This window comes from Lissotriton helveticus, chromosome 8 (genome assembly GCF_964261635.1).
Source record: "Lissotriton helveticus chromosome 8, aLisHel1.1, whole genome shotgun sequence".
NCBI classification, from domain to species: domain Eukaryota; kingdom Metazoa; phylum Chordata; class Amphibia; order Caudata; family Salamandridae; genus Lissotriton; species Lissotriton helveticus.
The window spans coordinates 971,848,385-971,869,040 of NC_136069.1; the positions used below are offsets into that span (position 1 = coordinate 971,848,385).

Consider the following 20,656-nt stretch of genomic DNA (forward strand, 5'->3'; position numbering starts at 1 on the left):
TTCTTTTAATGTGACATTGGTATACCTTAGAATACTGTGTTTGTAGACAGATGTTCACATTTATAATTTTGTTTTATAAAATAAAATGATATAGTGAAGCATTAGACAGCAGGAGGAGGTAGGTACACATAGTTATTGTCACACAGGAAGGATTTTAAGCAGAGGTACCTACTTCACTTTATGGTAACATTTTACAAATATGTATATAATATAGGTATAAGCATAATGTTTCATACCGTAAATACGCTCATACAAGTCGAATCATTGATGGGAAAGGAAAATTTGGCAAATGGTGTGCCGGTGCTATTATCAAATCTTCCTACACAGCCACTCGATCCCACGCCATTCATTAGGAGGTTTGTTTCATTGTAACCAGAAAAGTACACTGGGCATAAGTAAATTGACAAGTCAATGGTTTGTGGCCCACATGAAACTAAGATGTCGGTGTATGCTGAAAAGAGAAAAAAATATTTGAAGAGCATGATGGACTTTCAATGTTTACAATGCTCAATAGAAATTTTGACATCTGCAACCATACATACAAAGATACTTATGTATACGCAATTCAGGAACTGGTTACATAAAGGTAAGTATATTTACTCAATATTAATGACATAGGAGGAATCATTGCAATTTCTATTTTGACATATCTAATTTTTGAACGAAGAACTAACTATTTCTCCCAAGCACATTAGGAGTTGCTGTTGCTTCAGCTTTTTATTTGGATGATGACTCACTTTATCTGCATTTCATATCATACAACAGCAAACCATTTATTGAGACCTGGTAAGTCTGGGCGGAAAGTATCCAAGGTGTCTTTTCTTTGCTATTCATTACATAAAAGAGATCAGACGTTTTTATGAGCGTCTAAATCCAAGCACCCAGCAGCTTGTGATAAAACACACATCATGTCACTTTAAAATATGATACAATAACATATTTTAACACACACACACACATTGAGACTACAAAAAGGCGCCAAGACATCTGCAAATTTGGGGGCATATTATCAAGAACGGCATTAAAATCATCGCCGCTTTAGCGGCAGGAAACTGCCGTTAAAGCAGCGATAATGGGCTTAATAATATGCCCTTGAGAATGCCAATAGAAGTCCATGTTCACACCAGAACATGGGCTTCTATGGAAATTCACAATGGAATATTAACAAGCCCCTTATCGCCGTTATAGCGGCAGATTCCTGCCGCTAATGCTGCGATAATAATAACGCCTTTATTGATAATATGCCCCTTAATCATTTTAAATAAAGAAAAACAACGTTGTCAGGTATCATCAATTGTACGCTCTGTCTAACCCTCGACAAGGCAAGGACTATGACTTCTACCGTTCTGCATGTTGCACAGACAGTCCCCATGAATGGGCAGTCACATTATTTATTTATTTATCCATTTATAGAGCACCTGGTTACACCGACGGTGTTTTCCCGCGCTAAGACTCAGAACTCAGGACAAGGTGAAAAGGAGAGAGATACCATCGTCTGTTACACCTGTTGATTGTACGTCTGCTAGTCAGCCTAATCGTCCTTCTTTTCAAATAGCCATGTTTTAAGTTGTTTGGGGAATTTGCTTTCACATGTCTCTGATCTCATATTTATTGGAAGGGTGTTCCAGATCTTGGCTGCACGGTATCTGAAAGAACGACCCCCCATCCTGTCTCTGTAGATTCTTGGTATGTTGACCATGGATTTGTCCATAGATCTTAGATTTCGTCCAGGGATATAATGAGTTAATAAAGGCTGCAAGTATTTAGGGCTGTTAAGTGTCAAGATCCGGTGGCAGTAGCACATTGCCTTAAAAAGCACCCTTTTTCCAATTGGCAGCCAGTGCAGGCTTACCAGTGCTTTCTTCATATTCGTTTTTTGTTTGGTAGTCTAAGCACCAACCGGGCAGCTGCATTTTGAACTCTCTGCAGTTTTGCTAGTCCTTTCTTTGTGGCCCCCAGGTATAGCACATTACCGTAGTCCAGTTAGGAGGTGACTACGGCATGTACTATAGTTTTTCTTGCTACGGGCGGGAGGAGATCAATTATCTTTTTCAGGGTTTTTATGGCTCCATAGCATTTTCCTGCTACTTTCATGATCTGGTTATCAAAAGTCATCTTCTCGTCTAACCAGATTCCCAAATGTTTTACTTCTGCCTTGGGTGTGGGTGCCACGCCTAGGGATTCGGGCCACCATGTGGCGGACCGGTTGGATGGTGCCTTACCCACAATCATTACCTCTGTTTTGCTTCCGTTTAATCTAAGGCAGTGGTTAGACATCCACTCTGCCACATGCCTTAGACATTCGGAGAAACGGACTGCAGCTTGTTCTTGGTTCCGGGACAGCAATACAATCAACTGCATATCGTCCGCATACAACACGATTGACACATATTGCTGTACTTGTTCTGTCAGTGGAGCCACATACAGATTGAAGAGTGTCGGGCTCAAAATTGAGCCCTGTGGTACTCCCTGTTCTAGTGGGAAGGACTTAGATAAGTGTGTTTGTTGTGACACCTGAAAACTCCTTCCAGAAAGGAACGATGTCATCCATTTCAGTGCCCTGTGTCTGATGCCACAGACTTCGAGTCTTTGTAGAAGCAGTTTATGAGATACGGTATCAAACGCCGCACTAAGATCCAACAGGATCAGTGCTGCCGTTTGTCCCTCGTCTGCCATCTTCCTCAGTTCTTCTGTAGCTAATAGAAGGGCAGATTTGGTCGAATGGGCCCTTCTAAAAATCATCAATGGCCAATCGATCTACTAATTTGACTGCAGTAGTTTTGTCTACTTGCCATACCCTATTAACTGGCCTGGACGAAGAAATGGAACGGCAGGTGACGTTTGTTTAGGCACCTAATACCTCATGTCTGGGTGATATTAAAGATATTGTTGGAAGTATGAGGAACTAATTTATTATTGTTAAGGATGCTGTTTCTGTTTTGAATATGAAGTTGATTCTTTTTTTTAACTCAATGTTAGCTTAATTGATAAAGCACTCTCATGTCAGATTTGCAATCTCCGGGTTCGTCAAACAGAACAGCCTGCCAGCCCACCTTGCTTTCCCAACCCTGTTACTGTTAGAGCATCCCAGGGCAATTGTGTCACAGGGAACAGTCATGTGATGCCTATTCCCGCCCTCCCTTTATCCAGAGATATTACTGATCATTATAACTTCGGCTTTGAGGGTGCTGGTGCAGCGAAGAATGATCAACCTGTTAATATACAGACATTAGCAAATGACGACTCAAACCTCACAAGTTTCTCTGCTTCGGACTTGCCGGGGCAAACATCTGCCCCACATATTTGAAGCAGAGGTCACTCAGTGCTCTCATCAAGGAGGTCAACTGGTGCACCTTTTTCCAACACTGATCAATTGGATCTTTCACCCGATTGCACACCCTATGTGGTTATTTGGGCACTGGCTGACAATAAAGGCAGGGTCTGACATGAGCATTTTTGCCCAAATCAACATGGTACGCAGAGTAGGGTGGGTGGGGAAAGACCCCCAAATGTTTTATGATGATTGCATAGTGATTAATTAGCCCAACAGCGGATATAATTCTTGTCTCTTTTGAGGGTAAGGAAGATCCAATTGTGAGCATTAGGGTGCAGCAGCTAGGTTTTTTTTACAGACCCGGCAATGTACATAATTTGAATACCTCTAGGCATATCCCATCTTTGCTGAGGCATCGACATCATAGGCCCCATTCTAGGCCTCAAAGGCAACTGTGAAAAACCAAAGGAAATGATGGACGGAGCGTTGACAATACAAGCACTCACCCCCAGTCAACTGAGCTGGGTTTAATCTATCACCGTTCTTTAGCCCACTCTGCCACCCCAGTTCAGACATGGCCATATGCAAATCAGTCTGACCCTGTGCCTCATGGGAACAGTCCAGCCCGAACTGCCAAGCCATGCCTTCCCTGGACCGGAAACAGGCTACCGAGGACCGGTTTCTGGCATTTCAACCGTCTTCAGCCCGGCTTGCTTGAATCCAGTGGCAAAGTGAGCAAGGGTCAGACTGATTTGCATATGGCCATGTCTGAACTAGGGTGGCGGAGTGAGCTAAAGAACGGTGATGGATTAAATCCAGATCAGTTGACTGGGGGTGAGTGTTTGTATTGTCAATGCTCCGTCCATCACCACCTTTGGTTTATCTCAAAGGCAACTGTTACTTTCCTCCCACTCTCAACAGATTTGATGCTATTAACACACTTGAGGAGGTGGATTGACAGCCCTCTATTCTTTTCAATGTTGCAATTGTCTTGCAGGGGGTGGGAAATTTGAGCATTTGTGTGCTGCCATTGTTTTTTTTACAGACCGGACAATGTACATAATGCGAGGACCTCTAGACATATCCCATCTTTGCTGAAGCATAGACATCATGGGCCCCATCCTAGGCCCACTAACGCAACTGTTACTCTCCTCCCACTTAAGGAGCTGGATTGACAAGCCTCTATTTGCTGCAATGTTGCAAATGTCTTGCAGGGGGAGGGAATTGATCCTCCCCTTGAATAGATTGATGCTTTTGATTAGCTTAATCATTTGTCATGGACAATTGCTGAGATTGAGTCAAAGGTTAGTGATCAGAACTGGCTAGATTGTATTAGGCAATACAACATAGTGGCCCTTCAAGAAACCTGGTCAATCAGAAACACATTCTTCCTAGATGGTTTTATTTCACTTTTTTAGCCCAACTTTACCATCATCCTCAGGGTGGGCCAAGGGGGTGAGGGGTGCATTTTAATATCACTGACTTTGAATGGTCTAACAAAAGAGTTCAGGACAAATTCTTCTAATTTAGGAGCACTCTTTCATATTTTCCTGGCAAAGCAAATCTTTTGGTTTTAAAGATTTATAGCTCAAATGGCCAATCTGCCCACTCTGTTCTTGCCTCTAGGGGCAAGGTGATTGAAAAATCTAAGACAAGTTCGCCAGAGTTCGCCTCAGGTTCCATCTCTTTTGCTCCAATAATGGTTACGCGCGAGTTCAATATTCATCCTTGGTAAAAAGTTTGCCAGATTTTTTAGGATTTCCCCTCAGGGGATGAACTTTGAAGTGTTCATTTTGAGCACACACCCAAGAGGAAAAGGTAACCCTATTAGTTCAATCACTGAATATAGTCATACCGGGTTCCTCGGGGATCCTACCTATGTTAGCAGGGGCTGAGAAACAATAGTGGATTATATTTTAATCTCTTCATCCTTATTATATTTTTTGATGGACAATAGGGTGTTATGGTCTGGATGTAATTACCATAATCCTCTGAATTTACTGTTGAAGCACTCTCATCAGGATCTGTCTATCCCGGCCAGTGCTACTAAACACTTTGCTTTTACAGATCAGGGTAGGTGTCTAAAATTGACAAAAAGTGATACCAGTGGAATTTTTGGGAAACCTCTTTTTGTAAGAGGATTAGTAAGATTGAATGCTGCCTAAACCCCAACTCGGACATGCACAGGGACATTTTCACATCGGTGAGATGTGGGCAGGATGGCAGTTGTACAAGATCATCTCCAATAACCTGTGGCATTCAGCAGGGGTGCATTTGAGCCCAATTCCTGTTTACTATCTATATTAATCGCCTGGATGCTGTGCTAAAAGACAAGTAATATGATGTTCCTCATGTGGCTCCCTGTCTGTTTCCAGTACTTCTTTATGCAGACGATGCCGTCCTCATATCAAGGACGGCCACAGGAATGGAATTACCTTTCAACACTTTTGCATATTTTATGGATCACTTAGATCTCTCCATAAACCATATGACATCATATGTAATGGTTGTTGGAGTTACGCTGACTAAATCCAATATTCTCTTTTGTGATAAAATTAACATTGCTCACATGCATACTTTCAACTATCTGGGCATTCTGTTTGATAACAGGAATGCATGGGGTCCCCAGTTTACATCTAAAATGCTTGCTTAAACAATGGGGGTTGGTCATGGAATTTGGTGTAAGGCTGTCAGGAAACCAATTGAGCCTCTTCTTCAGGTTTATAAAGCTAAATGTGTGCCTTCCACATCTTATGGTAGTGATATTTAGGGGCTTAAGGATTGCAGTATCACCCAGGTTGAGGAGAACAGATTTGCCAGACGTTTGTTGGCTGTCCCATGGAGAACTTCAACTTTTTTCGTCCATGAGCGGCTAGGTCTCAAATATATCTCCAATATCATTGGTTTAAGACCATTGTTATGGTTGATATTGCTGTAGTATAAAAGCAAGCCAACCCTAAATTAGATGATCATTAGGGACTGTTTCACCCTGGATAATGTAAGAGCAATTTCATGGCTCAGTTAAATAAAAGCTGAATTTACTATTCTGGGTCATACGAACTTGTATATATGCCCCGATAGGATCACTAAAGCCGATTACAAGTTGGTTAAACATAACTTTTCCATGCTTGCTGCTGTTATAAGGTAAAGTAATGAATTACAGAAACCTACCACCCATGCCCACTATTTAATAAAAACTGTACCGTCATCTGTTTATATCTGACCTAGGTGACTAACGTCTATAACTGTCAGTTATTGACAAGGTTCAGGCTAGACCTTTTTGTATAACTGATTAGTTTTCCCATGGGTTGGTCTGCTCAGGGCTCTCTTGGTCCATGTGCAGGCGATAATTTATTAGCTCAGACTATTGTATATTTTGCATTGTTTCGCACATTTTTTACTTGCCCTAGAAAAAGAGTTTTAATACCACTTTTAAAAGACTTAAAATTTGAACAAGTGAGGTCAGCGATGCAATGCCTCTGGATGCTCAAAGAGTTTATACTTGTGTGTAAGCAACTTTTTGAGTAGTATAATTATACTCTACGGGAGGCGTAGACTTAACTTTTTGTGGGCTTGAGACAGTGCTGTAATGGTCTAAATACAGGTTGGTGTTTACACTACGTGTCCAACTAAGCAAGGGAGTAACCAGAAAATTAAAAAAACCCTCACATTGATCCATTCCACAAATGTGTTCAGGCGAGGCAGCTATTTCTCCATCCTTTAAGCCTGCCATGCATCCATCCATCTATTCATGTTTTCAATGAAGGGAGGTGTATTTACAAGCTGGCCTGCATCACACACAAAACCCTTCACTCTCCGGTCCCCAACTACCTGAACAACAAACTGGTAAGAGCAGGTCAATCCAGAACTCTGAGAAGCTCCAACTCACTCCTTCTTATCCCTCAAAAACTGAAAATGAAAACCACCCAGTATCGATCTTTTTCTGGCAACGCTCCCAGGATGTGGAATGCTCTCCCTAGAGTCCTCCGATGCAACCCCTCCATCTCCTGTTTCAAAAGGGATCTGAAACTCCATTTCCTTAACAAATACTTTCCTGACCAACGTCAACTAACCTAGACTTCATTATCCGAGCTGACTCCTCTCTTTCTTCACATTCAAGGATAGTTGGTGACCGGACTGTGTTAGCCACCTACGTTTACTTTCTCTCCCTCCCCTGAACTGTTAACCTATTTTTCATGTTGTATTTTTTAATCTCTGTTTTGCTTCCATACCGCCTTCTTACTATGTAATGCAATTTCTGTCTGTTTTTACAGTGTGTATGTATAGCTCTCTGATACCTACGGGTCAAGCTAGCACTATAAAACATCATGGTGTTATTTATCTTTTGTGTTTACTTTGGATTTTTTGATAGCTTTTTCTGCAAAACTGCAGCCAGGACAGGGTCATAAATAACTATAATTGTCAGCACTACCCCTGCTTAAGCTGTGAAAACCGGGGAGTCACAAACCCACTGCAATTAAGTAATTCTGTATATCTGGTTCCATATATGTGTCTATGTTTTTATGATCTTTTAAATGTATTTTAACTTTTTTCTTATGTATTGTATTTAGTGTTATGGTTTTAAATTGCTAATATGCATCTTTTATAGTTATATTTTAAACAAATAAAATGTTGTACTACTTGTCAGGCAGGATTCGAGTGGTTCACATTTCATGTTGGCAAATGCTTCTTCAAATTCCAAGACAAGACTGTATCTATTAAGCTACAGGGCTTATGGTTTCCTTAGTCATGCATTGTCCAGGGTACACAGGGAGGCTGGTCAGACTCCTGCAAGGCTGGTGGTACTAATGTTGAGTCAACCACAAGTGAGAACAATACATCTGGAAAGTGTCTAGGTAAAGTCAGATGTTGAGGAAGCGTGAGGGTGTGGAGAAGGCAGAGAAGATGGGGGGTATTCTAGACTTGGATGTCAAATATGCTACATCTTTACTAGCAGATGTAAAAGTTGAAACTGGTCAGTCAGGAATGCCTCCAATAGTGTAATGCTTGTGTAAATCAACTGACTATATATTATAAATTATTTGCACATAAAACCTTATTGGCTTAAAGTAACATTTGAGTCATACAAGGTTCAGGCCTAAGATTTCATGATTGGGCATAATTAAATGTGCAGTCATTGCAAGTTTGGGTTTTTTAAACTGGGATGTTTGAGATTATTGTTTGTGTATTTTTGGCTGATTTCTCCAAGAAAGTGGCCTGGCTATAGCATTTTGCACCCGTTGTTTAATACGCTATATTGTTTGAGGAGCATGTGTACTTTTATTTTAAATTTTTTAGTCCTGTCCAGAGCATAGTTTCTTGCTTATACGTAAAGTATAGATGTGTCAGGTTGTTAGAAACTTCTTTTTTTGCCTAGTAAAACAAATAATGGGAAAACCCAGTATTCCTAGGAACCTGAGTGGGTATAACATAAGAAACAAATAATGGTTCCCTCAGGAGTAGTAGAAAGCCTTTACTACTAAGGCAAAGACAACGTGTGAACAAAAATAGAGCTCTAAAACCTTTCAGTGGTTTAAACAAGCCGGGCCGATGACGGCTGAAATGCCAGAAACCGGTCCCCGGAAGCTTGTTTCCTTCCCAGTATAAGAATTGGCTTGGTAGTTTGGTTTGCCCTGTTCCCATCATGCACTGGGACAGGAACAGACTAATTTGCATGTAGCCAGGTTCTGAGCTGGGATGGTGCAGTGAGCTAAAAAAAACGGTGATGGATCAAGCCCTGATCTTTGGACTGGGTAAGAGTGGTCTGCTTAATTCAGACACTCTGTTCATCACCACCCCCTTTTCTGAATCATTTTGTCCACCATAAGCGTGGAAGGGTATACTCAGATGTGAGTCCCTTGCTCATTGCACCATCAGGATTCAAGCAAGCCGGGCCGACGACGGCTAAAAGGTCAGAAACCGGACCCCGGAAGCTTGTTTCCTTCCCAGTATAAGAATTGGCTTGGTAGTTTGGTTTGCCCTGTTCCCATCATGCACTGGGACAGGAACAGACTAATTTGCATGTAGCCAGGTTCTGAGCTGGGATGGTGCAGTGAGCTAAAAAACGGTGATGGATCAAGCCCTGATCTTTGGACTGGGTAAGAGTGGGCTGCTTAATTCAGACACTCTGTTCATCACCACCCCATTTTCTGAATAATTTTGTCCACCATAAGCGTGGAAGGGTATACTCAGATGTGAGTCCCTTGCTCATTGCACCATCAGGATTCAAGCAAGCCGGGCCGACGACGGCTGAAATGCCAGAAACCGGTCCCCGGAAGCTTGTTTCCTTCCCAGTATAAGAATTGGCTTGGTAGTTTGGTTTGCCCTGTTCCCATCATGCACTGGGACAGGAACAGACTCATTTGCATGTAGCCAGGTTCTGAGCTGGGATGGTGCAGTGAGCTAAAAAACGGTGATGGATCAAGCCCTGATCTTTGGACTGGGTAAGAGTGGTCTGCTTAATTCAGACACTCTGTTCATCACCACCCCCTTTTCTGAATCATTTTGTCCACCATAAGCGTGGAAGGGTATACTCAGATGTGAGTCCCTTGCTCATTGCACCATCAGGATTCAAGCAAGCCGGGCCGACGACGGCTAAAAGGCCAGAAACCGGACCCCGGAAGCTTGTTTCCTTCCCAGTATAAGAATTGGCTTGGTAGTTTGGTTTGCCCTGTTCCCATCATGCACTGGGACAGGAACAGACTAATTTGCATGTAGCCAGGTTCTGAGCTGGGATGGTGCAGTGAGCTAAAAAACGGTGATGGATCAAGCCCTGATCTTTGGACTGGGTAAGAGTGGGCTGCTTAATTCAGACACTCTGTTCATCACCACCCCATTTTCTGAATCATTTTGTCCACCATAAGCGTGGAAGGGTATACTCAGATGTGAGTCCCTTGCTCATTGCACCATCAGGATTCAAGCAAGCCGGGCCGACGACGGCTGAAATGCCAGAAACCGGTCCCCGGAAGCTTGTTTCCTTCCCAGTATAAGAATTGGCTTGGTAGTTTGGTTTGCCCTGTTCCCATCATGCACTGGGACAGGAACAGACTCATTTGCATGTAACCAGGTTCTGAGCTGGGATGGTGCAGTGAGCTAAAAAACGGTGATGGATCAAGCCCTGATCTTTGGACTGGGTAAGAGTGGTCTGCTTAATTCAGACACTCTGTTCATCACCACCCCCTTTTCTGAATCATTTTGTCCACCATAAGCGTGGAAGGGTATACTCAGATGTGAGTCCCTTGCTCATTGCACCATCAGGATTCAAGCAAGCCGGGCCGACGACGGCTGAAAGGCCAGAAACCGGTCCCCAGAAGCTTGTTTCCTTCCCAGTATAAGAATTGGCTTGGTAGTTTGGTTTGCCCTGTTCCCATCATGCACTGGGACAGGAACAGACTAATTTGCATGTAGCCAGGTTCTGAGGTGGGATGGTGCAGTGAGCTAAAAAACGGTGATGGATCAAGCCCTGATCTTTGGACTGGGTAAGAGTGGTCTGCTTAATTCAGACACTCTGTTCATCACCACCCCCTTTTCTGAATCATTTTGTCCACTATAAGCGTGGAAGGGTATACTCAGATGTGAGTCCCTTGCTCATTGCACCATCAGGATTCAAGCAAGCCGGGCCGACGACGGCTGAAATGCCAGAAACCAGTCCCCGGAAGCTTGTTTCTTACCCAGTATAAGAATTGGCTTGGTAGTTTGGTTTGCCCTGTTCCCATCATGCACTGGGACAGGAACAGACTAATTTGCATGTAGCCAGGTTCTGAGCTGGGATGGTGCAGTGAGCTAAAAAACGGTGATGGATCAAGCCCTGATCTTTGGACTGGGTAAGAGTGGTCTGCTTAATTCAGACACTCTGTTCATCACCACCCCCTTTTCTGAATCATTTTGTCCACCATAAGCGTGGAAGGGTATACTCAGATGTGAGTCCCTTGCTCATTGCACCATCAGGATTCCAGCAAGCCGGGCCGACGACGGCTGAAATGCCAGAAACCGGTCCCCGGAAGCTTGTTTCCTTCCCAGTATAAGAATTGGCTTGGTAGTTTGGTTTGCCCTGTTCCCATCATGCACTGGGACAGGAACAGACTAATTTGCATGTAGCCAGGTTCTGAGCTGGGATGGTGCGGTGAGCTAAAAAACGGTGATGGATCAAGCCCTGATCTTTGGACTGGGTAAGAGTGGTCTGCTTAATTCAGACACTCTGTTCATCACCACCCCCTTTTCTGAATCATTTTGTCCACCATAAGCGTGGAAGGGTATACTCAGATGTGAGTCCCTTGCTCATTGCACCATCAGGATTCAAGCAAGCCGGGCCGACGACGGCTAAAAGGCCAGAAACCGGACCCCGGAAGCTTGTTTCCTTCCCAGTATAAGAATTGGCTTGGTAGTTTGGTTTGCCCTGTTCCCATCATGCACTGGGACAGGAACAGACTAATTTGCATGTAGCCAGGTTCTGAGCTGGGATGGTGCAGTGAGCTAAAAAACGGTGATGGATCAAGCCCTGATCTTTGGACTGGGTAGGAGTGGGCTGCTTAATTCAGACACTCTGTTCATCACCACCCCATTTTCTGAATCATTTTGTCCACCATAAGCGTGGAAGGGTATACTCAGATGTGAGTCCCTTGCTCATTGCACCATCAGGATTCAAGCAAGCCGGGCCGACGACGGCTGAAATGCCAGAAACCGGTCCCCGGAAGCTTGTTTCCTTCCCAGTATAAGAATTGGCTTGGTAGTTTGGTTTGCCCTGTTCCCATCATGCACTGGGACAGGAACAGACTCATTTGCATGTAACCAGGTTCTGAGCTGGGATGGTGCAGTGAGCTAAAAAACGGTGATGGATCAAGCCCTGATCTTTGGACTGGGTAAGAGTGGTCTGCTTAATTCAGACACTCTGTTCATCACCACCCCCTTTTCTGAATCATTTTGTCCACCATAAGCGTGGAAGGGTATACTCAGATGTGAGTCCCTTGCTCATTGCACCATCAGGATTCAAGCAAGCCGGGCCGACGACGGCTGAAAGGCCAGAAACCGGTCCCCAGAAGCTTGTTTCCTTCCCAGTATAAGAATTGGCTTGGTAGTTTGGTTTGCCCTGTTCCCATCATGCACTGGGACAGGAACAGACTAATTTGCATGTAGCCAGGTTCTGAGGTGGGATGGTGCAGTGAGCTAAAAAACGGTGATGGATCAAGCCCTGATCTTTGGACTGGGTAAGAGTGGTCTGCTTAATTCAGACACTCTGTTCATCACCACCCCCTTTTCTGAATCATTTTGTCCACTATAAGCGTGGAAGGGTATACTCAGATGTGAGTCCCTTGCTCATTGCACCATCAGGATTCAAGCAAGCCGGGCCGACGACGGCTGAAATGCCAGAAACCAGTCCCCGGAAGCTTGTTTCTTACCCAGTATAAGAATTGGCTTGGTAGTTTGGTTTGCCCTGTTCCCATCATGCACTGGGACAGGAACAGACTAATTTGCATGTAGCCAGGTTCTGAGCTGGGATGGTGCAGTGAGCTAAAAAACGGTGATGGATCAAGCCCTGATCTTTGGACTGGGTAAGAGTGGTCTGCTTAATTCAGACACTCTGTTCATCACCACCCCCTTTTCTGAATCATTTTGTCCACCATAAGCGTGGAAGGGTATACTCAGATGTGAGTCCCTTGCTCATTGCACCATCAGGATTCCAGCAAGCCGGGCCGACGACGGCTGAAATGCCAGAAACCGGTCCCCGGAAGCTTGTTTCCTTCCCAGTATAAGAATTGGCTTGGTAGTTTGGTTTGCCCTGTTCCCATCATGCACTGGGACAGGAACAGACTAATTTGCATGTAGCCAGGTTCTGAGCTGGGATGGTGCGGTGAGCTAAAAAACGGTGATGGATCAAGCCCTGATCTTTGGACTGGGTAAGAGTGGTCTGCTTAATTCAGACACTCTGTTCATCACCACCCCCTTTTCTGAATCGATTCAAAAAGAGGCATTGGGTGAACAAACTAAGAAGATAATATCCTTAACAGGGTTGTGCAGAGGGAGAAGCTGCAGGCTCAGAGCCAAATTATGTGCAACAGCAAATGTGTGGTCACACCATCTTTTCTCATGTGCTTATCAGAGAATTTCATATTTGTTTTTCTTGTGTAGTTCAGCAGAAACAGTTAATTATTATAAAACTGATAATACTTCACAAAATCTGTCTGTGGAGTTGTCTAGACCAGTACATTCATCACTGTATACAGTAAAGTGTTTTTGCTGTGTTCATTTGCATAAAGTGAGCATATGCTACACCCCCACATTTTTTTTGTGCTAAGATGCCAAGCATGCCAATAATAAAAAGGAAATCAATGACCGATATTCTTATATAAGGCAATAAGGTGATAGATGTAACAGGTATTTTTGTACTATGTACATTAATGCTGACTTGTTGTTCTGGTTTTCAATTAATTAATGGAGTCATAGTTACTGCCCATTAAGGGCTCCAGATCACGATTTAAGTAAACTGCAGTTTTCCACAGCAGTCCTACCCTAGTTACTCTATCTGTCAGATCACCTCAAATAGGCTAAGCCCAGTGAGAAGGTAGTTCTGATGCTGTGTTCATTCAATCTCCTTACTCTCTTCATCAACTCTCAAAACGTGCTCCAACCTCAGCCAACTATGTTGGCAATTTTGGATTGAGTTGGCCAACCCAGCTGATATGTGGAGAGACATAGCCAACCCTTTTCATAACTGCCAACAAACACATCAATGGATAGATTACAAATTGGAATTAGACCATTGGCTGCCAATAGTGAATAGGACGTATATCAATATGTGTATATTGGTCCATAAAAACGTCTAGATGTTTTTATGGACCAATAGAAAAGTCTTGACATAGATCCTATTCACTATTGGCAGCCAATGGTCTAATTCAAATTCGTAATCCATCCACTGATGTGTGACAAGCTTATGAGAAAAACATGTCACCAGATATGCTCCAAGGTAGGCCTTGTGAAAGCTTCCATGTAATGCCTTAAGCATTCATGCCTTCACCTAGCAAAATATGGTATGCGTTGGATGACATTTCTCAGTTACGGGCCCCCTAATCATTGACATCCTACATCACCCCTTAACATTAAGCAAGATGCTCCCTGAATTGACAAAGACCCACAATACATAGTTGTTCCAGCAAGATTTGTCATGGTAGTCGCTCTTTTTTTCAGTGCTTAATATGTAATAAAAATGTCAGTCACCTCAATTGTTCTTGGGAGGCTGAGAGAGAATATGTGTGAGCCAAGAAGGAAGTTTTGGCTTTCCTTATGTCCCAGCAGCAGTTGTAGCTCCACTAGTAGCCACAAGTTGCCTTTAATCGCTTTATGCTTGCTCTTTATTACAGTCAGCCTCACTGGAAAGCATCATACACACCGTCCAAGAGAGAGAACTGCAGTCCTTCTTTTATTTCTATTGTGGTTATTAGAAAGAAAAGAAGTGCTCCCAATACAACAAATATCAAATGTATAACTGTATTGGTTGTCTTCCTTTTTTTCTATGAACAATTGTGGAAATTAACAAAAGATTCAATGCTTTCTACTGCTGTGATTTTAAAGCTTGTGCAGACCAGGACAGAGGGGAAGTCTGCAAAATGTCACGGTTTAATGAAATAAGAGCCAGCAGTGTCCACCAGCAAACCACTGGAAAAACATAAGTTTTGTGCGCAGCACCTTAGAGTACAACTTAGCCCAGCTCAGCTAATGCATTGAAACAGCGAGAACTGTGAGTCGTACTATAATGGAATATGACTACTACTACCATTACTAATAATAATGCCACTGCCGTGGATCAGGTGTAACCTACTTCCCTAGACTCCTTTTGCTCCCCAGTGTCACTAATACAGTCGCTATGGAGTGAAACCTATGTTTTCTTCCTTTGCCAGTCAGCCAGAAATCGTCTCTTACCATGGCAGGCATGCAGCTCTAGAGTGACTGTGGACAGCTAGTACAAAGACGACAGTGAGCTATCATCATTTCCAGTATTAACAACGTCAGAGGCAGGCGTGTTTATTTCTGGCCCATTCCCAGGGGTGGTGCCTATGTATAGCTCTCAGTGTTGAAATAATTCTGCAGCTGACTTTAAATAGTCATTTGGATTTTGAAAAGCAATTGCTGCATTCTCAGTTTAAAGGTGGTAAGTTGGTTTAATACCTAATATGAGGCATCGCCCCCTCAGCTATGAGCCTCAGCTTGCTCTGGCTCGTGCCGGGCATGCACTAGGCCTTGCGGTGTAGCCCTGACTAAATGCAAGTCTACGGTTACTCAGAAAAGAGATTTAATTTTAAATGCTGAGCACAGCTGTACTGAGAGTGATTTTATCCTGTTTGAAGGAATGCCTGTCTTCAACCCAAGGAGCTTGCTTTCTTGGCGGTGAATGTATCTTAAAGCAGTTTGATAACTTATTCTACTGAAGACATTGGGGCAGTAAGTAACATTATAAGCATACATGTTACGTTATGTGTATTTGTATAGCGCACAACTCACACTGGAGGGTACCCAGGCACTCAATAACATTTATGTAAAGCAGCATTATAGTTGCAGCCCAGGACTATACTCTAATTATGTGACTCCTCTAGTCACAGATCAGAGCCGCAGAAGAATGTGCATAATAATGGGGATGACATATACCAACAAACAATACTCTGCTAGAAGGGCTATAATGGATGTAAAACATTCCACCCTTTGACGCATAAGGCTCACATTGAAACAGAGATGGACAGAGGACAAACATGGAACTTTTGCAGCTGGGGATCTGAATCAGTCAACACAGCCCATTGCTACTCACTGTTCTATTCGATAGAGCTCCCAGAATCCCTTGTTTTAATAACACTGGTTTAGCATAATTTAACAAGCCACGCCTGTGATATACTGCACTGCTCCAATGCAGCAGATGACTTCCTGCTTTGGATATGACAGGCAAACTTTGGCTAAACACTTCAGCTCTGTATATTTTGATGAATTCACACTGCATCGACATTTTTCTTTTCCACTGAAGCGGCACTGTTTCACTGAGGCAAGTCGGCGAAGGCAATGCTTGTGTGGATAAAAATACCCACTGCTTTCACTGCTCCAAACTCGGCTGCTGCCACTCCCATTGTATACTGGAGTATCAGCTTCCCATTAAGATAAAATTGCGAGCCCCTGTCTGAACTGGCCCCCACGGTGACACATTAGGCCAAATGTATTGGCCATGAGCCTCTCCGCTTGAATGTCCTATTTATAACCATAAGAGGTGAAGAAGCTTCATTCATGGCGAGTACACACTAGTGGAGCTTGTGCATGTTTTATGCACATGAGAAATGGTATTCGGGTAGAAAGGGGGCACCCTTATTTAAAACTTACCGAAATCTAATCCGTCTGCACCGTTGGATACAACAGTCCAAAAAGGCAAAAATCAATAATAAGGTATAATTTATATTCTGCAAAACTGTATATTGTTAATGCGGCTTAATGAGCTCAAATACAAAAACGCTTTCCAAGCATCAAGCAGTTTCCGCAAGGACAGTATTTTCGTGCAAAAACTTAATGCCTTTCGCCTGGTGTGCTGTCCATTGGATGGTGAATCATAACATGATGATATGACAGCATAACTTCCAAACATAACATGACGTTAATAACAATAATAGTAAAGTCAATAGAAATTGAACCAAAGAACACATCAGAAAAGAAAGACGTACACTGCTCATTGTACGTAGTAAGTTGTAAATCGATTCGGAAAATAAATGTTTCCTTTTACAATATGTTGAGGCTAGACTGTAATACAATGTTTTCTTACAAAAAACGGGTGACAAAGTGAGCAGCACCAATGAAGTGTCACGTGTAAAGGTTAGATTGTACCCTGGGGGAAATTCCAACTGACAGTGGGTAATTATGAAAGACACATGGAAAAATTCGAAATGGTTCCTGGTTATCTCTGGGAAGGGTTACTGTATCTATCGGATTTGGTTGTATTGGAATCTTTCTAGCCAGCATAGCCCCCTTGTTTGTACCTCTTTGACCTAATAGGAATAATTCAAATGGTCAACTCGAATTTCCGTCTGTGTTTCCTTAAATACTTTCTGAGACTACATTGTGTTTGAAATAACTCCTAAAATCTTAGTTCATGTTAACAGAAATATCGTAATAATGGGACAGATGCAGCAGACTTTCGAGAAATAGAAATTATGTCCACATTGTGTGAGGTGGAGCTGTTTGCTCTCTGGCCTTGAATGCCGTCGGAGGCTATAATTGTTACAGCAGTTTAAATTAATGTGGTCCCTTTGCTGTGGTTCAAATAGATTACATTAATTCATGTTCGGACCATTTTTTAGCTCACTGACACGAGGCATGTACTCTGAGAACGTAATGGTACCCATATCATTGTATCTATATAGCAGCAAGCATGCAATCACTATATCATCGGTGCACTGACATAACCCGCCAAGGCAACGAAGCTTGGTGCTTTATGAGAGGCGAGAGTATGAGCCCCGTTTGCTGCCTCTTGTCAGCTAGCCTCTCAAGGCACCTCCTTTCATTTGAGGGTGTTGTTCCATTCAGAGGAGCGGCAGGCTCTGCGTGCTGTGTGTGAAGCCTCCCGGTTGTAAAATGGCCCGCAAAGGAATAGGGTGGGAGGTGCTTCATTATGTACATCTTATGTCACACCGGCCAGATAACACATGGGCCGAATGTGCCTTACGCACCCATACCCTTAAAATGGCGTGACAGAAAATGATGCCCCACACCCCTTCTGAGTATGCATTAGGCCGCCAATATCACACAGATTTTATTATAGCCACTGAAATTAATGTAGGGACACGGATAGGTGGCCCTTTACCCCCACCCCATGCAGAAGCCAGCTTTACGTCCCTTGGCCTATCTCCCAGTGCCGGTGTGCTTGCAAGGACCATCACTAGCTTAGAGGAACAAACGCGGTTCTTCTCGCTCAAATGAAAGGGAAAAAGCAGCTTGAAGCAACGGAGTCCCCAGCCCGCCCCATATACAATACTATTGGCGCTGGAGGGTTAGGTACGGTAGGGTGCGACATGCAGAAAATTGTCAATGCAGTTCGCTACTCTCTGCAACCATTTCTAATAACAGAAGCCCTTCCAGGGGTACTAGATGGGTATACAGACAGGTTCAAAGCGAGCAACGACCCGGGGTCGGAAAGACAGAGGTGTACATGTTCGTAGTAATGATGTAGTTTCTGCGAATGCGATTTCACCAAAAACATGGTATCAATTTACAGCACCAGGAGAATCAATAAGATGCTTAAACTAAAGGCATCTAAATATAGATACCAGTGGGAGGGGTTGGAGAGGGGACGCACTGCCGCCTGCTAAACAAATGGAGATCTTAGGCGAACCCAGCCCTCAGAACATGTTACACATGCAGCGCCAGGGTTTTGTCCCGGGCACTTCCTTCTTTCTGCTCTCCATTGACCTATGCCAGCTTTGGCCAGTACCACGGAAAAAAATAGTTTTTGGAGTGAAGTCATGACATGCTCGTCATAAGGAGGGACTAACAAGCCTACAACGAATCGGAAGGCAGGATTTGAGACAAAAGCCAATGAAAATAATGGGCAGAGAGTGGGCTGAGTTTCCACAAATCTTCCACACCATGCTGTATACTGCATGCCTCACAAATCCCCCACGTCCCTGGGGCTGTGGGGGCCTGAGAGCCCCTCTGCACCTATTTTTAAAGAAGCCCCAGGGGGTGGGGGTCCCCGGGGCTGGGGGGCTTGAGAGCCCCCCACCTAATTTAAAGAAACCCCGGTGTGGCGGTCCCCGGGGCTGGGGGGCCTGGGAGGCCCCACACATAATTAAAAAAAGCCCTGGGGGTGGCGGTGCATGAGGCTGGGAGGCCCCTCTTGGCCCCCATATTTAGTATTGCCCCCAGGATTTGGCCCACTCGGGGGCTAATTACCAAGGTAGTGCAGGAGCCCGCGCTTTGTTTTTATTTTTTTATCGGCAGGATCAGCGCACCCTGCGCGGATCTTGCCGTTTAAAAAAATAATAATAATTGCGGGGCCTTGCGGGGTCTGTGGAAATTGGTCCTTGTGGGACCCCCTGAGCAGGCCTAGGGGGTCAGGGTGCTTCTACCCTGCCCCCTTTTTGCATTTTGCGCGTTTTTCCTTCTGTTTTGGCTGCTAACACTTCCTGGTTTGGAGTGTTGACAGCCAATTAGCATACAGCTTGTGCTCAGCAGGATGCGCTTAGGGTGCACGGATCCACTGCGCCCATAGATATATATGTGATTTTACTTTTGATTTTCTCAGGAACCACTAAACGGAGTCACACCATTTAACCAAAATGCACGACTCTGAACGAAGGGCTACCTCTTTGCCAAATTGGGTGTAATTCCATTCAGCAGTTCGGGCTGCAGCTGCGACTAAAGGTTCCTATGGAAAATTGCATGGGGGAAACACGTTTTGGCACCCCCTTTTTTCTTGTCCCCTGTTTGACGAATCACCCTGAGACTTTCAGGATGGGAGCGAACTGGAGCGCCCCATGAGATTTGAAAATTTCACTAACATTCTATTGTAAATATGCATGATGCGCAATCAGTGTCTTGTAGTTACATCAAGTACGTTTATTCTTAAGTTACAGGAAGATAGTAAGTCCTTTAGATGTCTCTTTAGTTGTCATAATTGCCCCACCAGGAGCAGCCTCCTGGCTGCTCAGCCATCCAGATCAACTGACACTCCACTCATACAAACCCACTCCAACATTCTACATGACCTCATCACAAGCTGAGCAGGTAGGCAGAGAACTATTGAAAGGAGAGTGCAGCAGGTAAAAGGAAGACTACAACACATCTCCCCCATTATAATATGAAAGAACAAACAGAAAGTGTGAAGCTGTTAGACACACGTTAGAGCACAGAAGGATGCAGTAAAAGAAAGGGTACATCACCTCCGATTGCTGTGAAAACCATAACGAACAAATGTAAGGAAGAAGTGTAGTGGAACAACAAATAAGAGTGAGGAAAGATGCATGAAATAAAACATGCCACACAACTCATCCTACCCCTTGATAACGCTATGAAATAAAACATACTACACATCCTACCCCCTTACTCAATAATGCATAGAGATGGTAAAACACACAAACGGCAGAAAAGAGGATGCACTACAAAACATGTAATACACCTTACTCTCTGATAAAATAAGGAAAACAAGGAAAGCAAGGCAAAAAGATACAAACAAAAAACTACATACTGCGTTTCCAAAACAACACACCACACGGTGTACCTAAACGCCACATGACAGAGCCAACACCCATAAAAAAAAACTATGGGTAACTGTAAATCCAAAACAAACAAAGGAACACATCATGAGTTATTCTAACTCAAGGCAAACGATATATGAGTCACTTGAACTCAAGATAAGCAAGTTAT

The 20,656-nt window shown here is 43.6% G+C and overlaps 1 protein-coding gene across 1 annotated transcript in view; it reads right to left on the reverse strand.

Annotated features, from left to right (window-relative positions):
* The window catches only part of LOC144771837 (zona pellucida-like domain-containing protein 1), a 558,912-nt gene that overhangs the window by 405,112 nt on the left and 133,144 nt on the right, over positions 1-20,656 (reverse strand). Inside the window, exon 3 of the mRNA XM_078656105.1 lies at positions 237-451. Coding sequence (XP_078512231.1) covers positions 237-451 — 215 coding nt within the window. The remainder of the gene's footprint in view (positions 1-236; positions 452-20,656) is intronic.